At 46.3% G+C, this 25,009-nt stretch overlaps 2 protein-coding genes across 4 annotated transcripts in view; one reads left to right on the forward strand and one right to left on the reverse strand.

Moving 5' to 3' along the window:
• Window positions 1–386: 386 nt before the first annotated feature.
• LOC142767228 (ADP-ribosylation factor-like protein 16) lies at window positions 387–4,454 on the reverse strand. Of its 3 annotated transcripts, none has more exons than XM_075868500.1 (2): window positions 4,322–4,454; window positions 387–2,048 (listed from the first exon to the last, which is right to left on the reverse strand). In XM_075868500.1, exon 2 carries the CDS (start codon window positions 2,016–2,018, stop codon window positions 1,503–1,505), a length of 516 nt encoding a protein of 171 aa, XP_075724615.1. In that variant the 5' UTR covers window positions 2,019–2,048; window positions 4,322–4,454; the 3' UTR covers window positions 387–1,502. The 3 variants fall into 3 exon arrangements, with proteins under 3 accessions (XP_075724615.1, XP_075724614.1, XP_075724616.1); XM_075868499.1 differs by lacking the exon at window positions 4,322–4,454 and adding an exon at window positions 4,039–4,178; XM_075868501.1 differs by lacking the exon at window positions 4,322–4,454 and adding an exon at window positions 4,039–4,166 and having other exon boundaries at window positions 387–2,019.
• Window positions 4,455–5,396: 942 nt separating this feature from the next.
• Window positions 5,397–25,009, forward strand: part of LOC142767230 (ras-related protein Rab-40B-like) — a 41,280-nt gene continuing 21,667 nt past the window's right edge. Inside the window, exon 1 of the mRNA XM_075868502.1 lies at window positions 5,397–5,536. The gene's annotated coding sequence lies outside the window, so the exon portion shown is untranslated. The remainder of the gene's footprint in view (window positions 5,537–25,009) is intronic.

A 25,009-nucleotide genomic window follows, 5' to 3' on the forward strand; every position in this document is an offset into this window, starting at 1 on the left:
ACCTGAAGAAGTCTGCACGACAAGCGGTCACATGTCATTATGACGTAACCGATTTCGGCTATCTGTAACGCTGTGGTGACGTCACATCTCGTATGAGTAATGCCGAAATCTTGTATGATGTTATCTTAGCTTTCGTACTCCTCGAGTTGCCGTAGATGGTCACTTTTCCCGCTTGATGAAAGCGTATAAATATTTCCCCTCAAAATGTTGTAACCATGTTGGTTTGACTAATGAGTAATCGTACTTGACCAGTCATCTGAATCCTGGCCCATTCCCACACCGGGATTCTGAAAAGCCAACCAAGTAATGATTTTACGTGGTTGTTGGTGCTGGTGGTCTTACAATCGAAATATTTTCATTCAGATTGGAATGATTACAACAAAAAGTCAAAGTGGCTGACGTAATATATTTATGTTACAAAAAAGTCTTTTTAAGAACAAAAAAAAAACCTGTCAAACTTCCAACAATTGTAATAGCAAAAGTTTTCCTTGTCGTAGTTGTCTTTCATTGGTTGTATCTAAAAAAAACGAGCTCTTCGAACTTTTCTTATTCTATTGAACATACATAGTGAAACCAATAACTAGTAAGACAGTAGTACTTTCCTGGAATCATCATAATCGACTTGAGTCATAGCGCAAGTGACTACCATGTCTGTTCATTAGCAAGGATCAATCACTTCACACAAATACTTTCGTGTATTGTTTCAGTAGGTCTACAATCAGTCAGCATACTATTCATGCCTTCAGCTACTACAATAATAAGTCATTGGAGAGTTTTAGTGCCCGAGGCCAAAGCGGCTTGTGTGCCGAAGCTCTTGCGTTCTTTTGTATTTTGTGGTTACCTTCGGGGATCGAGGGAGGGGGGGGGGTCAGTGGGGTCTTGGGATACGGGCATTCTCTTCCCTGCAATTGTTCGTATAAAAATGTACAGTTAGAAAAATGCATTTAAAAATTAAACTACAAAGCTGTAAATAAGATAGCCTCACCACGGTGGTGTAATAGTTAAGGTACTCGTCTGCTCACTCGCAGGTGGGGTGATCAAATCCAGACTGCGGCGGCTGCATTTTCGATGGAGGCAGAAACGCTGTAGGCCCTTGCGTTCAGATTCGGGTGCACGTTAAAGAACCCTGGGCGGTCGAAATTTTCAGAGCTTTCCACTACGACGTCTCTCATTATCACAGGGTGGTTCTGGGACGTTAAATCTCACATATCAATCAAAGTCAATCAAATAAGACAGTACTTAGAGGGTCACCCGATTTTCATAGTGCATTTTTTAGCGAAAATTATTGCTGAAAAGTAAGCACCTTCCTCAAAGAGTCAAGGCATTTTCAAGTGACCCCCCCCCCCCCCTTAAAAAAATTTCCTCGCTACGTGCCTGGGGTAGAATACTAAAGAAGACAAGAGCTTGCGAAGCCAAGGGCCATGGGCCCACGGCACTAAAGTCGCCTAATGAATGGTCCCGACTATATAAACGTTTTAAAACTTGGCGCGAAATAATTGGCGTCAGTCTGCAGTGACGCGAGCCATCCACTTGACGATCTCGTCCATGCCGTAGCCAGTCAGGGAGCTCGCGTCTACCATTGCTATGTCCTGCGTGGCAGCACTGAGCACGTCGGCGAGCCTCATGGCGTCCTTGTACTCCTCCAACGGCGCCGCCTGGTTGGCGTCGGTTTTGCTGAACACCAACAGGAAAGGGACGCTCTTCAGGTTCTCGAGGGTCAGAAGGTCCAGAAGGGTGACGTAAGTCTCGCCAAACTGAAACACGTTCGAAGAGTCGGCCACGTACACCACACCTGTCGCGTCCGAGGTCTGTTGGTGCAGGAAGGGCGCCATTTCGCCGCCCACTTCGCGCACCTGACAAGTCTTGTTCTTGGAGATCTTCAGCAGCGTCATGTTGACCCCTATGGTAGGCCGCGTCTCCTGCAACTCGACGTTTCTTCCTTTGCCGCTAATACGCTGCTGCAGGCATTTCAGGAGCGACGTCTTGCCAGAACCCTTGGGCCCGACGCAGACGATCATGCTGGATGCGAGAGAATCTTGTTTCTCACACTGTTAAAAAAGTAGATGTACGAACTTTAGGTTGTTACAACATTAAGGCCCCTATTAACAAATCAACCTTATCGTTATCTGAAGCATTACTTTGGTTGCTGTACTCTCTACGTCAGTCATAAGCACTCAAAAATGGCAACAGAGTAGCTGCAAGATTGATTTGTGAATACTGGCCTGCTTTGTTCACCAAGCACACCAAAGGCACAATAGCGTTAAGGAAAACGCGAGATAAGAATGAGCCTGGTTTCTGAATACGGGTCTCACTACCTATGTAGTAAATGAAGGTATAAACTGTCAAATTAGTAACCTTACTACTATGACGCTTTCTGCTTACATTATAAAGGTAATAGCGAAAAAACAGCGCGAAAACGACAAAAAAGAAACAGAAGAAGCAGGACAGAGTGCCGATAATAATGCTGCCTCTACTATGGCTCATACCCACTCAGAGGAATTGGCCTAGAATTGGTTATAGAAAGCTTTTAAGCTTTTCAAGTAATACGTAATTCTAACAAAAGGAGGAACAAACGCCGTTTGTGTTTTGTTTCTTCCTGGTAGTTTTCGCACTTTTTTTTTTTACAATGAATGTGCACCAACAAGCTCGAGTTCACAAGTTTCTCAAGTATAAAAGTGACAACACACGGTATACTGTTTCACATGTTTACCTCGGCAAATGCATGCCTAACAATACGAACCCATACGCGTTAAGGCAAGGGCCGCTCACCAATGCTTCTACGTGACACACACTTTAATAACATCCTAAATATTATAAAGAGCCATAATATAAATTACTCGTCGTACTGGTGAGCTAACCATGAACTTAGGCGCACTATCCACGTCAAATGAAACCCGAACAGCGGCAGGCCTTCGCGATGGTATAGTGCGCGCAAGGAGGATTAAAGAAAAATTGCTGGAGTGGAAGCTCCAGCAATGCCTTGCCAGAAGAAGTGAAGCCACCTTTTGCCACTGCCAAGATGGCGGAAACATGCTCTTTTCTGATAGTGCCCACTTGAAACTCAAGTAGCTTTGATATGTTGCGCAAATGCTATGTTAGTTCTGTATTAAAAGATAGTTATTCCCGACGAAATAACACACAGAAACTAGTATGGATAACTGAATCTTCAAAGAACTTTGCCTCCAATTAGAGGCTCACGAAGGAAAACTAGTAACACTAAGACGCACTTGGAGCGCTATGTGGTCCGAAAAAGTTCTCACATTAAACTCGTAGGGCCTGCGAGAGAAACGCTTCGTTTTAAATCGCTGAAGGGTGATAACTTATCATGCCCTTAGTAAGATGGCCGCCACAGCCACCATCTTGCCAGAAGAACGGCTTCACTTCTGCGCAGTCATTTCCACACCAGCCATTTTTTAATCCTCCTTGAGTGCGCGCCGCCCATTTATCACAATGGACAGACACGCACGCATGCGCAGAGCTGCCGAACAGGATGCTCGCGCTTGTCGATGGGGATAACTGGACGGCGCGCATTATACCATTGCGAAGGCCTGCCACTGTACGCGTGTCATTTGCGCGGACAGTACATGTGATATCTTGAACCCTGATTTTGATAACTCGCTACGAGCACATGCGTAGCATAAAGCTGTTATTCCAAAATAATTAAAAACAATTGTATTAACGCTGAATTTTTCATAACACTGTCACAGTTACAGCATACGTTACAACATAAGATATTGCTACCGACCAAGGCGCCTACTCGTCTCATGACCCTCTACTAACCCTCAAAATATAAGTATAATAACGACAATATTTATTACCTCTAAAGGAGAAAACGCTAGCGAAAGGTAGTAAACGTGTCAATGGAGTTGTCCATTATTTCGGGCGGAGTAAAATTTAGGCCAACTCCAAAACTAGCATTGCGCTTCTGGAAACACAAAAAAAAAAAAAAAAGCAACTGGCATGCAGAGACGTAGCAAGTACATGCAACTTGCACAGCACACGATAATCTTGCGCGAGTTAAATCTAAGTGATATCAACCTGTTTCTTCCTAACGTTGCAGGTAAAGGCGCCGATTAAGGCATCAGTGATCCCTTTAGGTGATTTTCAGCGCGACACAAGTAACTGTTGACAGCGCGCCGTCGTATAGCACAATTTTCGCTTTCGTCTTCAAGAAAACGACGTCGAAACGTCTTTGGCGTTTTCAGGCGACTCCTCAAGTTTCCCAACGTGAAAAGTCTTCAGTTTCGAGAGGATGAAGTTGAAGACACATCTGTGAGCCGGCTGCTCTTTGATGGCCGAGGAGGCATCTTTCCCGGCGTACCTGACGATAGCGAGACCTCCGGGGTGTTCCTTCACGTACTTCGTGACGTCGTACACTTCCCCTCGAAACAATATCCACGCGTCGTCCTCGGCGTTGTGTTTCTCCAGCTCTTGACGACTGATAGTGGAAGTCATTAGCGCGCCCCACTCTGCTGCGTGTCGCGAAGCGACGATGTGTTGAACGTACAATCTCGGCGGTTACGCGCGCCGAGCGACAGCCCGTTGCTAGGAGCACCGAATCGTTGCGATCGAAGGCGCAGAGACGAAAGCGTAGTGAAATCACAAGCAAGCAAGCCGCAGAAATCTCATCGCGAGGAGAACTTTGTATTTTGACATGGGGGCTGCCATCTTGAAAAGCAGTGTTTTGAACTTACAACGCTTATTTGTCTATATCAAGCCCAAAACTAACAAAACATGACAACACTTTACTACAAATGGCTTTTCAATAAGCTCATAATCACTGTTATAGTTAACTACATTGCTTGAAAGTGAGTATACTGCTCCACGCATTGCCCAGGGAGCCTTTATGTGCACGCCTCTGAGACTTGCAAGTGCCCACACCCTGCCCACATAAACGTTTTAGCACCGCGAACGCAGCGCCGCTCTTCCGTACAAACTTTTTTTATTTGACCAAATGCTGAAACAAAAATTAAAATAATAATATGAAACATACAAAAACATTTTGATTTTTGTTATTTTCAAACAGAATATTTAAAAAACAAAACCATTGCTTTCAAGATTGGTCGTTAAGTAGCAAATATTTTAAGCAAGTCTGTTTTGACACACGCACAAAACTACAAACTAATTGCTAAAAATAAACATTTTAAAAATAATCAAGATATGAACTATCAAAGATAATTTATTCAGTAAAAACCGAAACTGGAACTTTTTTTTTTTTTTTTTGCGGTCGAGACTGTTTTGCAGTCCGAAAGTCGAGCCTAGCCGCAATCCATAAGTTCATATGTGTGTCGTTTGCTATCAAGTTTAGCGAGCGTGTTGTACGCCAATTCGGGTCAGTTTTTTTCGGTCCGAAATCGTTCGTGCGTGTGCTACTTTGCTCCGGGATACGCTTTTTTCTTCGGGGGAGGAGGAGCAGCCATCCAACGAGGGAACTTTACGCCAATCTCGGCTTTGTTGTTATTCCCCGTCGCGCACAAGGAGAGATTTCACGGCTGCTACTGTAGTGGAGGATGCTTCTATTCTGGAACGAACCACGGTGAGTGCTTGGACTCCGTCGCGTACCCAGTTCGCTTCGAAACACCCGGGACAGCGTCACGAATGTTGGTCCGTACCGCGAGGCAAGCGGACGCTACTAACCACGCGTACTGCCCTTCTGTGTACCGAGCGAGGTGTGGTATCGGGGCGGCTGACGTAGCGACGCGCTCTCGCAGCATCGGAGTCGTTGTTAGGCCTATTCCTCACGACAGACCGGCGCGTCGCTCGATATCGCTCGTTTTCTTTGTTTCGTCCTAGGGACTTAACGTGATTTATTGATACATTTGATTCGCCTTCACGCCCGCAATCGGCGTTACGAGATGTTGCCGCTAGCGAGTTACGTACGCTGGAATTTTCGCGCTCTGCGGCGCGCGCAGCTTGTGTACCGTGGGTTGTGGCGGGGGAACGGCATGTTTATTTTGGACGCGGTTTGCGGAGAGACTGGAATGGGACGGCCGGGAGAAAGAGCACGAAATATTTTCGACCTTCGTCACAGTGCCTGCCGAAGCGAGTCTGTCCCACGTCTGCCACGAAGCCGTGTTTATTTCTTCGGCGTCGTCTCTGTACGACGGCACTCCCCGTTTCCTGGCCCTCACCGAAAGCCGTGTCGGTGCGTGCGTCAAGTCGCGCGCGTCCCGACGGTCGTTTTACATATTTGCGAAATCTATTCTCTGGGTGGAGGATATCATCGCTCACACCCACACTTACAAAGAAAAAAAAGAAGTGTGACGTCTTATTGCGTTCACTTCCGTTGGATTTCTTTATGATCTTTTGAGTCGTCCGAAGTCCCGAAACCGCAGCGATTCTTCTCTCTGTTTTTCTCCCGGTATGTTCATGAAGAAAAAAAAAAATATCGAAAAGTTTCGAGTGATCGGAATGCTTTCGGCAAACGTTCAGCCTGTAAGCAACGCACTGCTAGCTCGCCGTTTCGGTGGCCGTGAAAGTAAAACACCTGGCGTCGGTGCATGCATTCTTGGCTCGCTTCTCAAGTAATCGCGCGCTGCAAATTGGATTCGCTGCCGCGCTTTTATCTTTTCCTTTGCAGCGGAAGAAGTTGCTACATGTTCCTACCTTTTCGACGTGGTGTTTACGTGAAATTCTTGCGGAACATGCGATATCATGGCTTGATTACGGCGACGTTTTCGCATTAAAAGCGTGGCCGGTGTGTTTTGATGTTGAAATCGGGGAGAAGCTTTGTTATTCACGCGACGCCTATGTATGCGTTTATTGTGACGATTTTATTATTAGCGAGTACAGTCCTAATTAACCATGCAGGAGAGAGTGTGAATACACAACACCTTAAAAAGCAGACTATACCTATATACAAAACAAGGAAGATTAAACGACTTCGTATAATTAGACACTTTCCAAGAATGCATTTTAAAGGAAGAGGACGAGTAGACTTATACTATGAAGGCAGTTGCGGACAACACAAGCGGAAAAAAGAAAATAATATTCAGGGCTTGTCTCTTAGTTTTGGGACAACCTCGATGAAAACCGGCAGATAATGAAGCCGCAGCTGGTACAGGGTACTTTGATTGTAAAGTTTATTGTATTAATTGTGATGAAAAAAAAACAAAACATACGAAAGGACAACTTGCTGTCAGCAGGATCCGAACTTGCAACATTCTGTTAAGTTAGGTTGGGGTTTAAAAGTGTGCACGGGCAAAAGAAGGGTCAATACTTTGGTGATGGTGGCTTTTAGTAATGGATGGTAGATCAGGAGTTAGCTGATGATTTGAATAAAGCATACTACCGCGGTAATACACCGAGGCAAGGAATTTAAGCTTTGAGTTTTAATTGTGTTCCTTCTCCTGTTGCTAGCAACGAGGGGATTTCAGTTGAAATCGGCGCCTTGCAAACTGCCAAGATTCCACACTTAACGCGGTAGAAATTTGGGCTGCCGTTGTGAGATGTTTACGTCGAACGCGCGCAGGTAGAAAAAACACGCCCACGGAAAGTTAATGACGCAATGTAGTACTACTTACAGACAACACCCCCCCCCCCTCCCCAGCAGCCTTCCGAGCCGACCATTTTGCATGTGAGCGTGAGGTCGCACAAAAAAAAAAAAATTCTGGCTGCGCCCCTGGCATCTGATGAGTGTTGCAGTAAAATTGCAGTGTTACGCTGTGAAAACAAGCTCGGTTCAATTGGCCTACGCCACCCTATCCATTAAAAAAGTAACGCCAATAAACGTAATAGGGCTACTACATTAAAAACGCATTATTTATCAGGATGCTAAACATGGTCCCTTGATGTACTTATTTCTAGCCGCTAGCGTGGTCGATGGCATCGATTCGCGCAATTGTAATGCGCCAATGAAAAGATAGCAGCTCGCGTTGTGAATCGAACAGCGTGGAATCTCGGCCTGGGAATAAATAAACAAGCGTCCGAAATTCCCGATTCGATACCCCGAAGCGATGCTGTCAGATTTAAGCGCATGTGTTATTAGTATTCTTCGCCAGAAATGCGTCGTCAGCGGATGACTCTGTCCGTACTCATGAATACGTTAATCTAAATGCCGGAGTGGGTAATATATCTCCGATTCTGGTCACCACGCGTCAGAAGTTCGTTGCTCGTTTGGCGCAGAAGGTGTCGCGCTGCCGTGCTCGAGGGTTCGATTCCCGGGAGGGGTGGGCGCATTTCGATAGTCGTGAAATTCGTGCGAGGGTAATCCCGTGTGTTTTGAATTTATAGCAGAATTAAAAATTCCGCCTATAATAATATATTTGGACTTTTTTTTTTTTTTCGAGTCGCTTGTAGAATTTTCTCTGTTAGGTGCGTGGTTTACTCAGGTCGCGGCGTTGTGTTGCAACAAAGGAATCAACGTAGGTGAAACATCAATGTCGTCACGGCTGTAGCTAATGCGGCAACTTTATTATGGCGTCGCCCCCTGCAGTGCTCCTTTTTCGCCACTTGTAGGTTAGCGAGCGTTTTGTGAAGCAACGATCTTTGGTGTTGTCTAAGGGTAATTTACTCTTACTATATAGCGAAGTGTTTTTTAACTTTCCTATTAGAGTTCACTTACGCCCCGAAATATTAGCTCCGTCACGTGTATTGAACGAATCGAACTGAAGCTGTGGTAGCCATTTCCCGCTTCGAAGAGTCCCATAGTGTAGACTATAAACTTTCCTATAAATACACTAGAGGGAACTCTTGCGCTAGTGTCTATGGGAACTGCAACGCACGGCGCTTTAGACAGCATGGGAATGCTGGGTAGCACTATGGTCCCTAGAATATAGTATATTCTAGGGACCGTAGTAGTTGACAGATTTGTCTAATTTTCATACTTTCGGCTCCGGTTGGCTTCGCGTGGCTCGAAGCTGCTTTGTCGCGAAACAAAACGGCAAATGTTCAGCTGTTCAAAAACGGTTCGTTCTTTCATTCGAAATAAAGCCGAATCGCGGGAACAAACGAAGCCACAAGTGCGATTCGAGGCCCGCAAGTACGTAGACTAGGCAAATTCACGTGCCATCATCGCCATGGTTGCTGAACGAAAACGATCGCAGCCCCGGAGCCTCCTCTAGTTGATTTTAGGAAACTCTATGAGTATGCGTATGTAGGGACGTTGGGTTTACCGCGTATTCGTGCAGTCCGCACTAGCAAGGCGTTCACTCTGTTCTGCGGCTGACTTTAAACTCGGACTCCACGGGAACAACGGTCATTTTCTCGGTGGAACGTTGGTTATATAGGGATTTCATTCTGTCTCGTTGCCTTTGTTGACGTGTCGTGTTGGCGTCGCCAATGCAGCAGCTTCGCCCAGTGTTTGTCCATAAAAATACACACAAAAAAGCCTACCAGACTGTTTAAAGGAACGAACGAAGCGTGAACTACACTGATAGTAGAGGAACGTCTGTATCTTCTCCTCTGATAGCCTGTTTGCAAAAGCACTTCGTGGCATGTTTTGTCGTTTGCATTGTGTCATCGTCCCCTGGAAGTTCTTGCCTTAAGCGCTGAAAAAAAAAAAGAGTGATCGCAGCCGTGCATACAAAACTGCAGTACAAGTCGAAACGACTTTCTGCGACATACAGCGTGGTGGCTGGGCTGTTCTTGACCATATAAGATCGATGACACTGGTTCGATTCTCGATCGAGGCGACAACATTTCGATGGGCGCTCAAAGCAAGAACATATCCGTGTACACTTATGGCAAACACTATTGGGAGAACAGAAGCACGGCTCGCTTCAGAGCCGGCGTGTTTCAGGTAGAATGACCCGCAGGGCGCGGGTTCGAATCCCGGCTGCGGCGGCTGCATTTCCGATGGAGGCGGAAATGTTGTAGGTCCGTGGGCTCAGATTTGGGTGCACGTTAAAGAACCCCAGGTGGTCGAAATTTCCGGAGCCCTCCACTACGGCGTCTCTCATAATCATATGGTGGTTTTGGGACGTTAAACCCCACATATCGATCAATCAATCAATCGTGTTTCAGGTAGAATAGCGGGACATATCCGTCGCGGGTGATTCCCACTACGATCTTCAACCACGAGGGTTTCCCGACGCGAAAACGTCGACCAAGGACAGACAGGTTCGCTTCGGGCTGTGTTTATATAGCGTATTCTAACTAGGCCTGATCTGCTTTTTTTTTTGGGGGGGGGGGAGGGGGGGACTCCGTTCTATTTACTTTTTTGCTATATACGTCACGTTCTGATCTGCGAGGAGATATAACCGAGAAGTGCACTTTCGGCAGGTTAGTGTGTCAATCCATTGTATATATCTGCAACGCTCTTGCACGTACTACCAATGTCACGCGGGCACTTCAGTCGCGATCAGGACCTATTGGGAACAAGACGATTGCGATACGATTCCGTTATCGCGATTTGGCTGACGTCTGCGTCGAACTCTGCCCGGATTAGTCGGTACCATGCAGCAGCGACCGACTTGTCGATCGCAATCAAGAAATCAGATGCAGATTGACCCTTGGTCGCGCTCCCGTATGATGCCAGTATTACGCAACGAAATACTTTGCGTTATCATCTTGACGTTTTTAGTGTTTGTATTTTTTCTTTGTCAGATTTCTAATAACAATTTCTGGGGTTTGATACTGCTCATTGTGTATGTACAATCACTCAGTCTGATGTACAGCTACTTTCGAAGGAGTGCGTGTCCCATGGAGACAGATTGCTTCACATCGATGCATTGCTCCGTGTCTTTTGTAATGAAGCTACAAATTATGCAAATTTTTTCCGGAATGTAATTAAACGTAATGCTAACGTGTACTTCTCCTCCGCGGTTAACAGCGCTAAATCACCGCTACGTTTTCCTTTCCGAGTGCGTGGTTCTCGCAGTGCCTCTCTCTCATCGTCGGCTGTCGTCACGAGCGTCGCACCTCTCCCGCCGTCCGACGGAGGCGTCAAACGACGCGATTAATATAGAGTGCTTCTCGCGGATCCCTCGGGAAGCCGCATACGTCTACCCGTGGCCCCCCCTATTTATTAATTCCTCGAGCCGTCGCGCGTGTGTGTTGTGTTCTGGAGCTCTTCTTTTCTGCGGTTGCTGCTAAGTGGCTCTTAACCCGTGCCAGCCCACCCCGAGCTTGTCGTCTTCTGCGGGCGACGGCCTGCCTGTCCAGCGTATAGTCTTGTCCGTCATCCTCGGGTGCTGCTTCTCTGCGTCAATCACGGTGGTGTGCTTTGCTTTTTTTTATATTGATGTTTAATTAACGACGCCATAAGCCACGTCGAGGCTGTAACTATAAGTCATTTATAATAGTGGAGGGCACCCGAAATAACCCACTCAGGTTATTGAAAGGTACATGTTTTCACAGGATCGAGACGGGGACAAAGGGAGCACACGGTATGTTCCTCGTGCAAATGTTTATTTGGCCGAACTTGTGGCTGGTGAGAAGATTACAACAATACACACTGGCGTTGATAGCGGCGAACGGTGCGTCGGCCGTCGCTCAACTGACCATCGTTGGGATGCGCCGTCTTTCGTTACATCACGCGTCGAACTTTCCAGCCTTATCACTGGTTGTCGTGCAAGCTCTATAATAAGCTTCAGTGTTCGCGTCCTGCGTGCAATCTTAACAAAATGATGTACTACAGTTAGGCCACGAAAACTCTGCGCTAGTTTCGCTCGGTGTGCGTACTACGGGAAAGATAAAGACGGCAAGTTGTGGCGGGCAGAGAACGGAGGCCGCAGTGAGCTGCGCCGAAGTCAACCATGCATTCGTCGAAGATGGCTAAATCGAGCAACACATGTTTTCCGCGGCTCTGCGGTGTGCTAACCCGAGGATTTCTAGTTCGGCGAAAGTGTTTTCGTTGTTTTTAAAAAAAGCAACGAGGGAGCACAAGAATTTGAACCCATTATTTGAGCAGGTATTGATTTTGCATGATTAAACCGTGTTCTCGGCAAGCTTGACTAGACTGACAGGAGTACAGTGTCGCTTCACTAATTGGTGAAGACAGCAGCCAAGCTGTTGTCGTGATAATGCGTTTGTTGAAAGGCTTGAATTCGAGTTGGCTCGACTTCATAGTTTTAGATTATTTTTCTTTTGGCGTGTAGTTCAAATGATCTCAAGTAAATATAGGCTGTTTCCTGCTTATGGAATTCTTGTAGCCGTGGTTTGAAAGTTTGTGAGTCTTTACTTCTTATATATATATACTGTCACTCGAATACACGTAATGGACTAAATGCCTCTGAAAATTTAGTACTAAGAATGTCGCTGGAGCCAACGTTTTGACAATTTTTCCTCGTCAATGCAACGATCTTGGTCTGACGAGGACAAGTCAGTTTGCCAAAACACTGTTTCCAGTGCCGTTTGTTTTGTTTTGTTTTCTTTTTCGGAAAACTTCTGATAACTTCAAGCCTCTCTGTGTCTCTGAACTTCCGTCTTTGGTACTCAAGTTCTGTAAGAAAACTATGCGTGCCGTCATAACAAACGGGATTGAGTCAAATACGACCTGCCCTTCTCGCGATTGTTGATAATTTTCGCATTGGTTTGCATATTCTGGGTTCAGTGCTTTCGTGTTAGGTCCGTATGTCAGTTGTTAATATATATATATATATATATATATATATATATATATATATATATATATATATATATATATATATATATATATATATTAATCGCCCAAGCGCATTCCGCTTGCATGCTGAATTCAATTTGGGACGTTAAATCCCACATATCAATCAATCAATCAATGCTTAAAATCACTTTCGTGGTGACACACTGGTGCCATATGAAAAAGATCATCGACATCTGCAAGCGGCTAGCTGTCGGGGGACGCAGCAGGTTTTGTTCCTTAATGAGGCACGCCTGCTTGTGCTGCATAATTATAATACTCGCATGATCTTTGACGCCCACGATCAATGCTAGCAATCATTCGTCTATTATTATTATTATGTTTTACTTCGCTGCTCCCCTCGAACTGCAAGGTAATTAGAAGATGTAAGGAAACTCGAACGGGGTGGCATCTATGAGTTCTCTGCTTTTTCGCAATATAATTTCAAACGGTCGGTCGTAGTCTGGGTCGTTGTGAAATGCCGCTATAGGTGACGCGCGAAACAACCAAGAACCATTCCTGCAGCGTCGTTTCATTACAGCCACCAAGGTCAGATCGCGATGTAAACACCCCGCCGTGTTGTGCGCGTGTCGTATACCCACTCTTCCCCGGCTTTTCCTGCACACCTGTTTGTTTTTGTTTGTTTTTTGGTCACGTGCCCCAGCACATTACGAATCTCCCGAATATCGAGAGGCTGGCTGGATTACGAATCCCGACAAGGTGCGTGTGATTGGAACGTGGACATGGCAACCAGAGCTGTGCGGGGAGCGTGCTTCGAGGTTTTTTTTTTTTATCGGTGAAAAATCTGCTGGAACTTCCTGAGCAGCTGAAATTTCTGATACTTGAATGAGTGTTTATTTGGAATTTGTTGCCATTCTAACGGATATAGTCCATTATATGCTTTATGCTAGATCGAGAAACAGAAAGTATGTCCTGCGGTCGACGCTCTATAGCGGTTCTGCTGGTTTCCCTTGCTTCGTGCATTTTTTATTTTGCACATGTGAAGCATGATCGCTATACTGTTGCATGCCCGCCGCGGTGGTATGTAGCGTTACGGTGCTCGGCTGCTGATCCAGAGGTCGCGCGATCGAATCCCTGCAGCCGCGGCATCTTGGTGGAAGCGAAATGCTGGAGACCCGTGCGCTTATATAGAGAGAGAGAATTTATTTACAGAAAGGTGTGCTTAGACTTACGTCAAAGAACCCCAGGCGGTAAAAATTTCCGGAGCCCTCCACTATACGACGCGTCTCTCGTAAACAAATGGCGTAGTTTTATCGGACGTAAAGCGCTGAAAATTATTGAGCCATAAACCACGGTGGGTCGCGGCAACAGTAGCGGCTTTATACTTTCCCAAGCCGGAATGTGCATATAGGGAAGAGAAATAAAGTCCTGAAATAACCGTTTATTATACCCCAGCCATCGTGCTTCTAAATAAAGAATTAATCGTTTACGCATCAAACGTGTGCTGTCGGACATAACCGCCCTGGCTTTGCGCTCGTGTTTTCAGAGTTATTGTTACGTTCGTCGAACATAAATCTCGGAATGACACGGCGGTGGTAGTTCCGCAACGAGAGAATTACGGCCGCCTTTTTTTTTCGCTTAATTTTTTAAGTGAGAAATAGAGAGATGACTAAAATGAGTGTTGGCGCGTCGAGGCATACGTGATGGCGACTTTTTTTTTCTGTTCTGTGGTCATGTCCGGGCAGCGCTTTCATTCGTCGCTCGGCGCAGCTGCTTGCTGTTGTCTTTCATTTAGGAACAACTGAATTGGCAGCTTTAAAATAGCATAGGCGGAAAGATTTCGCGTTTGTCGTCACTGTGCATGCGTCACAGGCTAAATAAAGTTTTTTACGTACGGATCTCATATTTCTAAGTTGACGAACGCACCCTATAGGCTATTAACGCTAACGCTATGAATCATGTTCCAAAGATGTCTACACTCGTAAGAGAGCACTGAATACAAGAAAAACAGGAAGGTTAACTTGACTGCGTCCACTTTGCTATACCTACAAGTGGGGAGAGGAAAATAAGGGTGCAAAAGAGAATTGGAAAGACGCATTGCACACCACACACACACAGTGCAGGGTTTCACAGGCGGCCGCACAGTTTTGTTGCCTCCATGAGTTGAAGAGGGGCTGATGTGGCTTTCTGGGCTGATTCAGAGGGGCTCACTTTTAAAGGAAACACTTTCTTGTGCACTATGTCCGGGTTTCGCTCACTGGCAAACGCATAGTGGCTTACATTTGCGTCAGACTACTTTTGGTTGACTGTTCTGACTGCTTTTGATAGAGCAGTGTCATGCACGAACAATTTTTCTACGTCTACCAGCATTTATGGGGCTTTCAACATGATAGGTACTCATTAAAGTGTTCCCTTTAACAGTGGACGGCTCTGTATTTGGAGACCATGCACCAAAGATATTCTCCTTAGTTAAGGGACGATCATCCGATCTCGCCTACGCTCTAAAAAATGTCCTTAGACCAGGCCCGCGTAGATGAGTGGGGAGGGGGAGGGGGGTTACTGGAGATGATAGGGCGTTTTCAAATAGAAGCCCTTAACGCTTTGGGCCCTTAGTGAAATAGCGTCAAGGCCACTGCGCATGCGCGAGACCCAAACATCGTTCTGGTTTTGCGTTGGGGACGCTGTTTCTCGAATTTATCGGGGACCTGTTATTAACCGAAGGTCCCGCTGCAGTCTTCCACTATTGGACCTTCGTCTGTATATAATTTTTTTTTCTGTACGACGTTTTATTGCGTAAAAATAACACATGACTTCGACCCCAAAACCTTCCCCAAACGCGTTGCGTCAGTCATGACGGCAACCACTGAATCGACGGCTCCGGGCAAAGAATAGGGAGACCTATAGTTATTGGGGGAGTGTCCAAACCGCTGCGGACCCTATCCGAAAGCTCTTAGCTCTTGCCTGACCCAAAGGGAGTACACGTAGTGGGCTTTAGGAGCCTTAACATGTTTGGTCCCTGTTTGAAAACTTCGTAATGAAGATAGCCCCAGCCTAACCGAAAAAAAAGTATCGCGCAATGTCTGCCTTAGAATCTGTTTCTCTGTTTTTTTAAGCGTCATGATCTGCCTCGTATGTGATTCTCTCAAATAATAACGTGAAGTATCTTATATTATCATTATACTCATCTCTGAGAGTTGTAAGACTATGGCGCAAGAAAAAAAAATAGATGCATGTTAGACCTGAGAAGGTTATTGTAAATGTTTATTTGCTCCTTGACGGCGCCCAACGGAAAGCTAAACGTTTGTCTCATCTTATATAGAATGATATAGTACGTGTCAAGACAAAATGGACTTGTTAAAAAGAACAGTTTAAGTAGGGCATACTCTCTTTTTATTATTACTGCAAATATTTTTTTTTCTTAACACTGTGCATCAGTTTAATAAAAGCCGAACGAAACGTACGAAACGCAACGCTGCCTCTTCTTCCAATGGCGTGACGGCTTACCATGTTTTTTTTTTTTTGTTTTTTGCGGCTAATATTGGGCTGACCGTGCGCTTTTATATTCAGAAGGGTTCAAGGCGTAAAAATATGATGTAAAGAAAAGGACAACCAGTGGTAAGGCATGACGTTATGTTATTTTGTTTTATTTATACTTCTACCTCTGTGCTGAAGCCAGGAAAGGGGAAGCAGATTTACTTCAAACGGACGAGCGGGGGGTGTTTCGTATCTTACTTTTCATCCTCCCCCGTCTTTTCTCGAAACATCGTTTCACAACTTGAACGTATACTCTGCGCTATCTCTTTCTTGTGCATTCTTAGTTCTTTGTCGTCTCGCCACGGTGGGATATTTATTCCGGGGGGGGGGGCTTGGCTGCTGACCCGAAGGTCGTGGGATCGAAATCCTTCGTGTTATTCTTGGTTTAAGTGCGTTTTTGAAACGCCACGTGGTCGAAATTTCCGAAGACCTCCACCGCGGCTTAGTACCTCATATATCGTGGTTATAGAGCGCAGAACCGCCATTATTATTATTATTATTATTATTATTATTATTATTATTATTATTATTATTATTATTATTATTAGTAAGTCCTTAGCCGTTAGTGTGTCACGTAGTCTGCAGTCTGTCTGCCCCATTTCATTTTCTGCGATTTCGCGCGTACACCACGCCAGCTATCTGTCCTTCGTTCGTATATCCTCAGTTTTATAGCTTTGTGTACACGTGTGGCATTCGGGCTGGACGGCTTCCGCTACGTTGGGGCAGCTTGTTGCGCAACACAAGAGAGCAGAGAGAGAGGAGGGGAGCGATTGCTCCAGAAGCGTTCAAGCGAGCGGAGAAATAGAGCGGATAAAAGAAGCGGAATACGGGGAGAAAAAAAAAAGACCGAAAGGTAGAGCTAGAGGTACGGGAATAACTAGAAAGTATACGTTCTTTCTTTCTTTCTTTCTTTCTTTCTTTCTTTCTTTCTTTCTTTCTTTCTTTCTTTCTTTTCGTCTTATTTTGTCAGTTACTACTTTATTTTTTTCTTTCTTGTATCATACCTGAGCGTAGAGAAAAGCTCGCGCCTTGTTGCTCGCCTCAAGCACGGTCCCGCGCGCTTGCGTTTTTCGAGGCGTGACTGCAGTGGCCCACTTATTTGTTGCGCGGCGCGTATTCGCGTTTCACGCGCGCTCGGGCGATTTTTTGCCGTTGCGGCTCGCTCACCGTTGGTGCGTGGGCGGCTTCGGCGAGTGGGCGAAGCGAAGCGCTTGGGCGCAGCGTAGCTTTTTCTGTCGCGCCTGCTGCTGCGATCGACGGAGCGGAGTCGTATATACTTAGCCGATAGTTTTTTATGTGTTGTTTAGCGTCGCGTCGCTTAGAGCCGGGCACCTTTACGTCGGTGCGATAGCGTACGGTTTCTTCACAGCGTTGCTATAGCCTTACCGTATGCGTGGTATATGGTAATAGCGTTACAAAATGAAACCCTGAGCTGCGTTGAGGCGAAAAGATCAATAGCGCAATAACGCAAAGGTGGACAGGGATAAGATTCTTGTGTCATCATGTTTTGATGCGCTGCCGGGTAAGACACAGGTATAAGAAAAAAGAGACAGAGAGAGACAGAAAAACAGCTCAGGGGGGTGCGCAGACCAACAACTATACTTTATTCAAGCATGGACAGACTAATCAACGAGGAAGGAACATGAAAAGAGGGGTATTCGGTGCTAATAGTACACACACACACACACACACACACACACACACACACACACACACACACACACACACACACACACACACACACACACACACACACACACACACACACACACACACACACACCAGAATATCAAGGTCTCGAAAAATGTCACCGACACGTGTTATCGCTCAGTTACGTATGCGATGACGTGGTTTCCTTCAAAAATTTCATTTCTTTCTGATAGGGGTGATCTTGGGAGTGCTAACGTTTATATGTCATTCGCCTCCGTTCACCTACGCAGCGCATTGTTTCACTTCGCAAAGGTCATACCAACCAGTCCCTGTGGAAGCACCGTTAAAGGCAATATCGCGTTCGACCCGTAGATAGTGCATATCGGGATGCGTATGTATGCGCAGAGACTTCTTACGTCAGCATATTTCTCGTATGTGAAATTTTAAGCTAACAACACTGCGCCTTTCATGACAAAATCCCGCTGCCTATGTCAGTGTGCGCTTACGAGCTCTGTATATTCGACTCCAGATTTCCTTTCGGCCGCCAAAAACTACCTCAGCTGCCAAAGCCTTCCGGGGGGAGGGGGTCTGAGAGGATTAATACATCTTTTTAGGAGACGAGGGTGGCTTTGCACAGAGAAGCGTGCAATTATTATTATTATTATTATTAATATTATTATTATTATTATTATTATTATTTATATTATTCATGGAACGATGCATGCCGACTGTACCAGGTGCACGCTTTGAACGACGCCTTGCGAAAAATTGGGCGTCACCTTTTTCGAGCTTTGTCGCGAGCGGAGATCGAGAGAATTGCAAATTCGGGAGACGCGTCGTGCGTGAAAACCGGAACTCCCGATACGTGTAGATGCGCTGACGCGGCGGCTCTGCGAAGTATGCGCTTTTTTTTAGGTTTTTTTTTCTTCGTATTCTTCTCTTTGAGAAACGGTACGTGCACGTAAAAGCGCCCGGTGTACTTTTTTTCCCCGTTTGTGGCAGAATTCGCTTGCGCAACGCCAAACCGCGGAACGGCGAGGTGTATCTGCACTGTTTCTGCGGAGTGTCATGTGCGGGCCTGTGGATAGAAGTATGGCCGATCGTTCGCCGTCTAGGCGCTGAGCCGGCCGCGCCCGTGAAGTGATCGTCCGGAAAGAAATCTCGCGAGAATAGCATGAAAAGAGCGTCGCTTGCTTTTATGCAGCCTCGCTTGCGATATCTTTAAGGTACAGCAAAAAAAAAAAAATAAAGTGACTTTTCGCGTATTAGTAAAGGATATAAAATTTCGCAATCCCGAAAACACCGCTCTTACCGCGAGCGACACGACGCTTGGCAAGCGGGAAAATGAAAGCGCGCGAAAACAAAATGTGGGTGGGGATTCCCGCACCCAACTCCGTGACGTCATAGGCTTTGAAGGCGTTTACTGGGTCTTGCGTATAGCTCCTGAGCGGTAAAAATGAATATGATGATGATTAAAAGGTTAAAACTTCTGTTTCAAATTATAAGAGGCGAAATGAAAATAAATAAAGACACATACATACAACCTGCACCCAAACGAGGAGCTCGGTTGAACCATAGTCACCCAATAAGGCCTTTTTGGACGCGTCTGGATGGCTTTAAAAATTCTTTTTTTCCGTATAGTATATAAGTGTGGGATAGACTTCCAGAGTACGCTGTTACGAGCGCAAATGTCAAAGCGTTTGAGTGTTCGCTAGAATTGTACTACCGGCAACATGAAACGTAATGTCTGTTTAATCATTGTGTAATGTTTTTGTTTTGTGTTTATATTCCTCCCTTAATGACCCTCAAGTGAGGGTTACAGTATTAATAAATAAAATAAATAAATAAATATGTGGGGTTTAACGTCCCCAAACCACCATATGAATATGAGAGATAGTGGAGGGCTACGGAAATTTCGACCACCTGAGGTTTTTCAACGTGCACACGGGCCTGCAGAAATTTTGCCTCCATCGAAAATGCAGCCGCCACAGCCGGGATTCGATCCCGCGACCTGCGGGTCAGCAGCCACTAGCCACCTTAGCCACGAGACCACTGCGGCGGCCAGTAAAAATGTAGTACATTGTCATCTGTGGGTGCCATCGACTTAACATACCAAATTTTAGAACATTCCATCGAACCAGTGTTGTGAAAATGCGAAAAATACATTTCGAAATGAGTGGCGTCACGCGTAGAGATTACGGCTCGAAATTTAAAAATGAAACTTCCACCTTCATTTTCTCCGCTAATAATGAACTTATGAGAGCGAAACTTGTGGCATGGGAGTTTTTATAGTCCTAGTGTTTGTCTTTAGTGTCCCTTTAACACGCAGAGTTTCAGGAAATTTCGTTAAGCCTATGTCATCAAAATACAAAAAGAAGTATCACTTTGAAATTTGTGACTTCACGCATGGTGATTTCAGCGCGAAGCTTAGCAATTAAAGTATTGCCTTAATTTTCGCTGGTAATTAAGAACTACAATGATAAAATAAGGTATCTTAGTTTTCAGAGCGCAATCTATCAGTCTAAGCTAATTTTTTTTTCATTTTAGTGTCTCCTTAAACTCATCAATACAGGTCTGTTGCGTTAGATTTTCGACCGTCGTTCCCAGTGGTTTACTTACCAAACATAACATTGTAATTGAGTGGGTAGAGAAGTGTGTTTTATTATCTGACAGTTAAGGAGGTGGTGACATAACGCTTAACCAAAACATGTCGACAGCTGTGGCACCCGCCTCCCATCTACATTTTTTTTTTTGGCAGATGTAGACAGTCATTTCAAAGATGCCAGAAAACGAAACGTTATTCTTGTTGTAATACACTCTCCGTAACGAAGCAAACGCATACGTTGTTTTTAACCCTGCGTTGGGCTTCTATATCTTTCTTGAGACGACCACGCTTTTTCGTATACGTGAATCCTGGTAGAGCACTTTTATTTCAAATCCTGCAAAAGGTCGCAGGATTTGATAGTCCTAAGGAGGATCCTCCTTAGGAGGACCTTCTAAGGAGTATTCGAAGAAGGACCTTCTAAGGAGGATTCTCCTAAGGAGGATCCTCCTCAGGAGAATCCTCCTAAGGTCGAGACGACCTTAGACCGCAATTTTCGTCAAGTCTTTTCACCGCATTCGGCGCCGTTGTTGTTGCGTGTGTCGCGCTTGTGTAACGTTTTCTTTGCGCACGACGCGGAGGCTGTCACGCGCGCCTTGCATTCGCGACTTCTGCAGCGCACGCCGCTCTACAAGCAGCGCACGTCGTGTACGTTGCGACCATTGCGACGCAGTGTTCTCGAGAACGGCCCCTCGTCGCCGTGCCGGAGACAGTATCGTGTTTTTTTTTTTTCATTATTATTCTTTTCCCTCCTTTGCTGTACGATTGTTTTCGCGCAGGGCCGGCGCGAAGTGTTCTCCTGTTTACGACGGCTCGGTCGCATGTCGTCGCTGCTACTTTGTATCGCCGTCCCTCATTGTTCGCTCACGTTTTTTCGCATACGGAGAAGAGTCTGTTTGCACTTCACAGGTCGGAGTCGCTTGGCCTCTGCTGGAACGTGACGTGTGACGTCATACCGCCGCCGCCGTATACGACCCTCAACGAAGGCAAAGTCATGCCTGCGGCGTTGCATAACTGCACCTATCGCTGTTTTGCCAGTAGCAGCAGTTGTCGGTCCGTGTCGTTGGCAGGGCTTTAATCGTTCACGCAATATGACGAGAAGATGCACGATAAGCGCGAAGGACCAAAGACGAAACACGGGCGGTACAACAGCATTGCAAACACGTACACATGCATACACCACTCTTGTTTTGTGGGTTTCCGTCTTCGTCGTTAGCGCTTTTCAAGTATCCTCTAAATCAAGGAATGGTTCGATCCTTCTTTTTTCCTTACGTTGTACTGAATCTCCCTCACCCCCGAAAGTCACCTGCACCTAGCGTGGTTTTGTATGGCCTCCGGGATCAGCGCTATTACAGGCTTCGTGCACGTCACGTGCCTCGTTGCCTCCGTGATCGCCCACCTGTGACATTATGACACCGCAAGTTTCGGTCATTCGTGAGGTCATGCGGTGACGTAATCGCATCATGGTGATTTCATTAATTTTTGCACCACTTGAGTTCACACCGATCTCGCGAAGTAGTGTCGAGTCTCGCCAAATCTCGGAAACGTTGATGGTCAGCTTCCGGGTTTAGTTTAATCATCTAATTCCGCTTGAACATACGCCGTTCCGCTTCGCTGTTCTCATTACTGTGCGAACATGTCCACGTGCTGCCGTTATACCAATGACGTCACAGGTGACGTTTCGGCTCAAATCATGTGCTCTTCTGCCGTAGCCAGGGTCGATAACGGCGACACTTGAAATCCTTCAGGGGAGCACGAAGGCATAGAATTTGTGCGTTGCTTTCGGACTTAATGTTTTCTCTTCGGGTGCAAAGGGGTGCTGGCGAAAATACCGTGGGGGGAAGGGGGGGGAGCTCCATCCCCTTTATGCCCCTAGCTGGCGCCGCCTCTGTGCGTAGATCTTTTGATGTAAGAATATATAGGTTATGTTCTTTTTATGTGTGATTCAATAGTCTTGGTACAAAAAAAAAAACTGCAGCATTTCTCTTTGATTCGATGACTCCGCATCACTAACTTCTTAGTCACCGGTCATCCTATCTTTCATTTTCAATGCATGCTATAGCTGATTTGCTTCATCTTTGCAACCATATCGTTCGGATATCTATTAATCGCGATTCTTTGTTCATCGACCCTCGCATGCGAGCATGGCGTTCTTTGGCCCTTGTTCAGCAACACACTCATCATGTACATCGGCCCTTTCCAAACGAATGAATGAAAAAGTATTTTTTTTTTTACAATGCGTTACTAAACTGCCTATATGATTGCTGTTCGTTCAAAACGGGCGTCGGCAACCTGCGGTCCGCGGAGAAGTTTTATGCGAACCCAGGCACGATATGAAAATGGTGGCCCCGCCGCATTGCTTGTCACTTGCTCTCTGAAGGACGACGTGGTAGTTTTGACGCCAAATTGACGTCGCTTGTGAACTAGGTTTGTAAATTGCAACTTTGTGACATGCGTGCAGAAGTTGAACATCATTTTAATTGTAAGTTTGTACATTATCGTCAGTTCGCCGAATTTTCGTAGCGTAAGCGACGGTGGCCGAGGTTGAGGAACTTCGCGTGGCTTTCGAGAGTCGTGCTACGCATGCCCGAGAAACAGTGACGTCACAATGCGCAGAGCTGGCACCCCGAAGAAGGCCCGGACGATCCTGGAGTGACGTGGCAGTTTGTGGACTGGCGTTTGACTGGCGTCAGCTCGCTCGCTAGTCAGTTCGTCCGTCCATCCGTCCGAGCACGCTAAGTATATCCTGTCATATCCTAGCTGAGCCTCTGTTATTTTCTCCTCGCCTGCAAAGCTCCTTCTATCACCGTTCTCAGCGGGTGTTATGTCCACTGAAATACAATCCCCTCTCTCACCCAATGATGTCCAAATTACCCTGTCCTGTTTGAGCTGCATGGTTCCGTTCAGTGCCTGCGAACTTCGCGATTTGGTCGCTGTATCTAACCTCCTCCCGTGTTCGGGCAAAATTTGCTTCCCATCCCTTCGTAACCGTTCGGTTGCCGCTACTGTCCACCGTTTTTTCAATCATATTACGTGGCCGCCCCAGATCCATGTATTTCGGTCGATGTCAACTTAAGATACCCGCAACTCCTGTTTGTTCCCCTTGACCCGTTCTGCCGTTCTGCAACCTCTTAATGTTACGCCTAGTGCGTTTCGTTACACGCTGCTTTATCGTAATGTGTTTTTCTCTAGTTGCTTTGTCATCCTGATGATGCTTTAGCGCCTGTTTGTTAGAGCTTTACCGCTTTGCGTGCTTACCGTTCTTTCTGCCGTCATCTTTAGCTTCCCATTTAGTACGTCCGCCCTCTAATGCGTTCTCTCTCTCTCTCTCTCTCTCTCTCTCTCTCTCTCTGTGTAGGGGGGGGGCGAAGTTTCCGCATTTCCCAGTACGCTACCCATTCACTATAAACCTGCCGTCCTACCACGCAACACTCCTCCGTGCCTTCTTCCCACCTGCCCACGGCGTTTCTTTTTTTATTATCAATCTTTTGTTTTGTTCTTCTATCCCGTGCACAATTATAAGTGCGTCTCTACCGTATACCTACGCTCTAAGCCGCACTCAGCGTGTCCCAGACCCCGTTCCGAAGGTAGATAACGTAAGCATCCGGTCGTGTGTGGTGCGTGCGTGTGCGTGATTGGGCGGGGGGGGGGGGGTTGGGTCCAGTGTTTTTTTTTTTTTTTCGAGGCCGGTGGTTGTTGCTCTAAACGCGTCTCCTTCTTTTTTGTCCCTGAACACGGTGGCGCCGGCTTTCGAAGAAAATGAAACAAACAACGATGGCAACGAACCGACCGACAGTAAGGAAGGCAGGCGGTCGATGCCATCGACTCCCGCGGAACTGCGATTTCGCACGCGACACCACCGCCGCGTGTGACAATCGAACCCCCCCCCCCCCCTCCCCTGTGCTATCGGAGTAGTTGATATAAGGGGGGTGAGGGCTAGTCGAACGTCCTTCCGCGACCTCGTCGTCTCTTCCCCTCTCTCTCAACACTGTTTCAGCTCGGCTGGTTTTTTTGTCCGCAAAAAAAGGGGGGAACGAGGCCAATAACCCCCTGGTGCTGCATTCCGCGTTTTGATATCGCACAGACCCCCCCTGATTTTCATCGACGCCGCGCAAGGTGTTCGTTCAACGCAAGGTGTTCGCAAGCTGAACTCGTTGCTGCGTTGCCGTGGATGCGTCCACTGTGTGTCTGCATATACTAAGTGCGTGCACGTAGGCCCGTGTGCTCAGATTTGGGTGCACGTTAAAGAACCCCAGGTGGTCTAAATTTCCGGAGCCCTCCACTACGGCGTCTCTCATAATCATATGCTGGTTTTGGGACGTTAAAACCCCACATATCAATCAATCATCAATCAATAAGTGCGTGCACGTGCGCGCTATTTCCCCTTGTTGCCGTTTGTCCTGTCGTCGTAGCCGCGGGCTGCATCGGTCGCCTCGTTTGCGCAGTTGCTAAAAAGCAAAGCGGCGCTTTTTTTTTTTTTTATCGACAGGGCGTTTGATTGACGCACCGGTTGCTGACTCGCTTTGTCTCGATTCCTTGTTCCCGATCGCTGTGTTCCTGTTCGAACGGATATACGTTTGTTCGTGTCGCAAGTAAAGTTATGCAAAGAACATTCTATAATACAGGATGAACACATTGACTGAGGAGAAAATCGCTTTCGCCTCGGGCGACAAATAAGGCACCTTGCGAGTTTCTTATTATTTTTCGTTCATGCTTTCGTT

The sequence above is a fragment of the Rhipicephalus microplus genome, chromosome 7 (assembly GCF_043290135.1).
Source record: "Rhipicephalus microplus isolate Deutch F79 chromosome 7, USDA_Rmic, whole genome shotgun sequence".
NCBI lineage: Eukaryota > Metazoa > Arthropoda > Arachnida > Ixodida > Ixodidae > Rhipicephalus > Rhipicephalus microplus.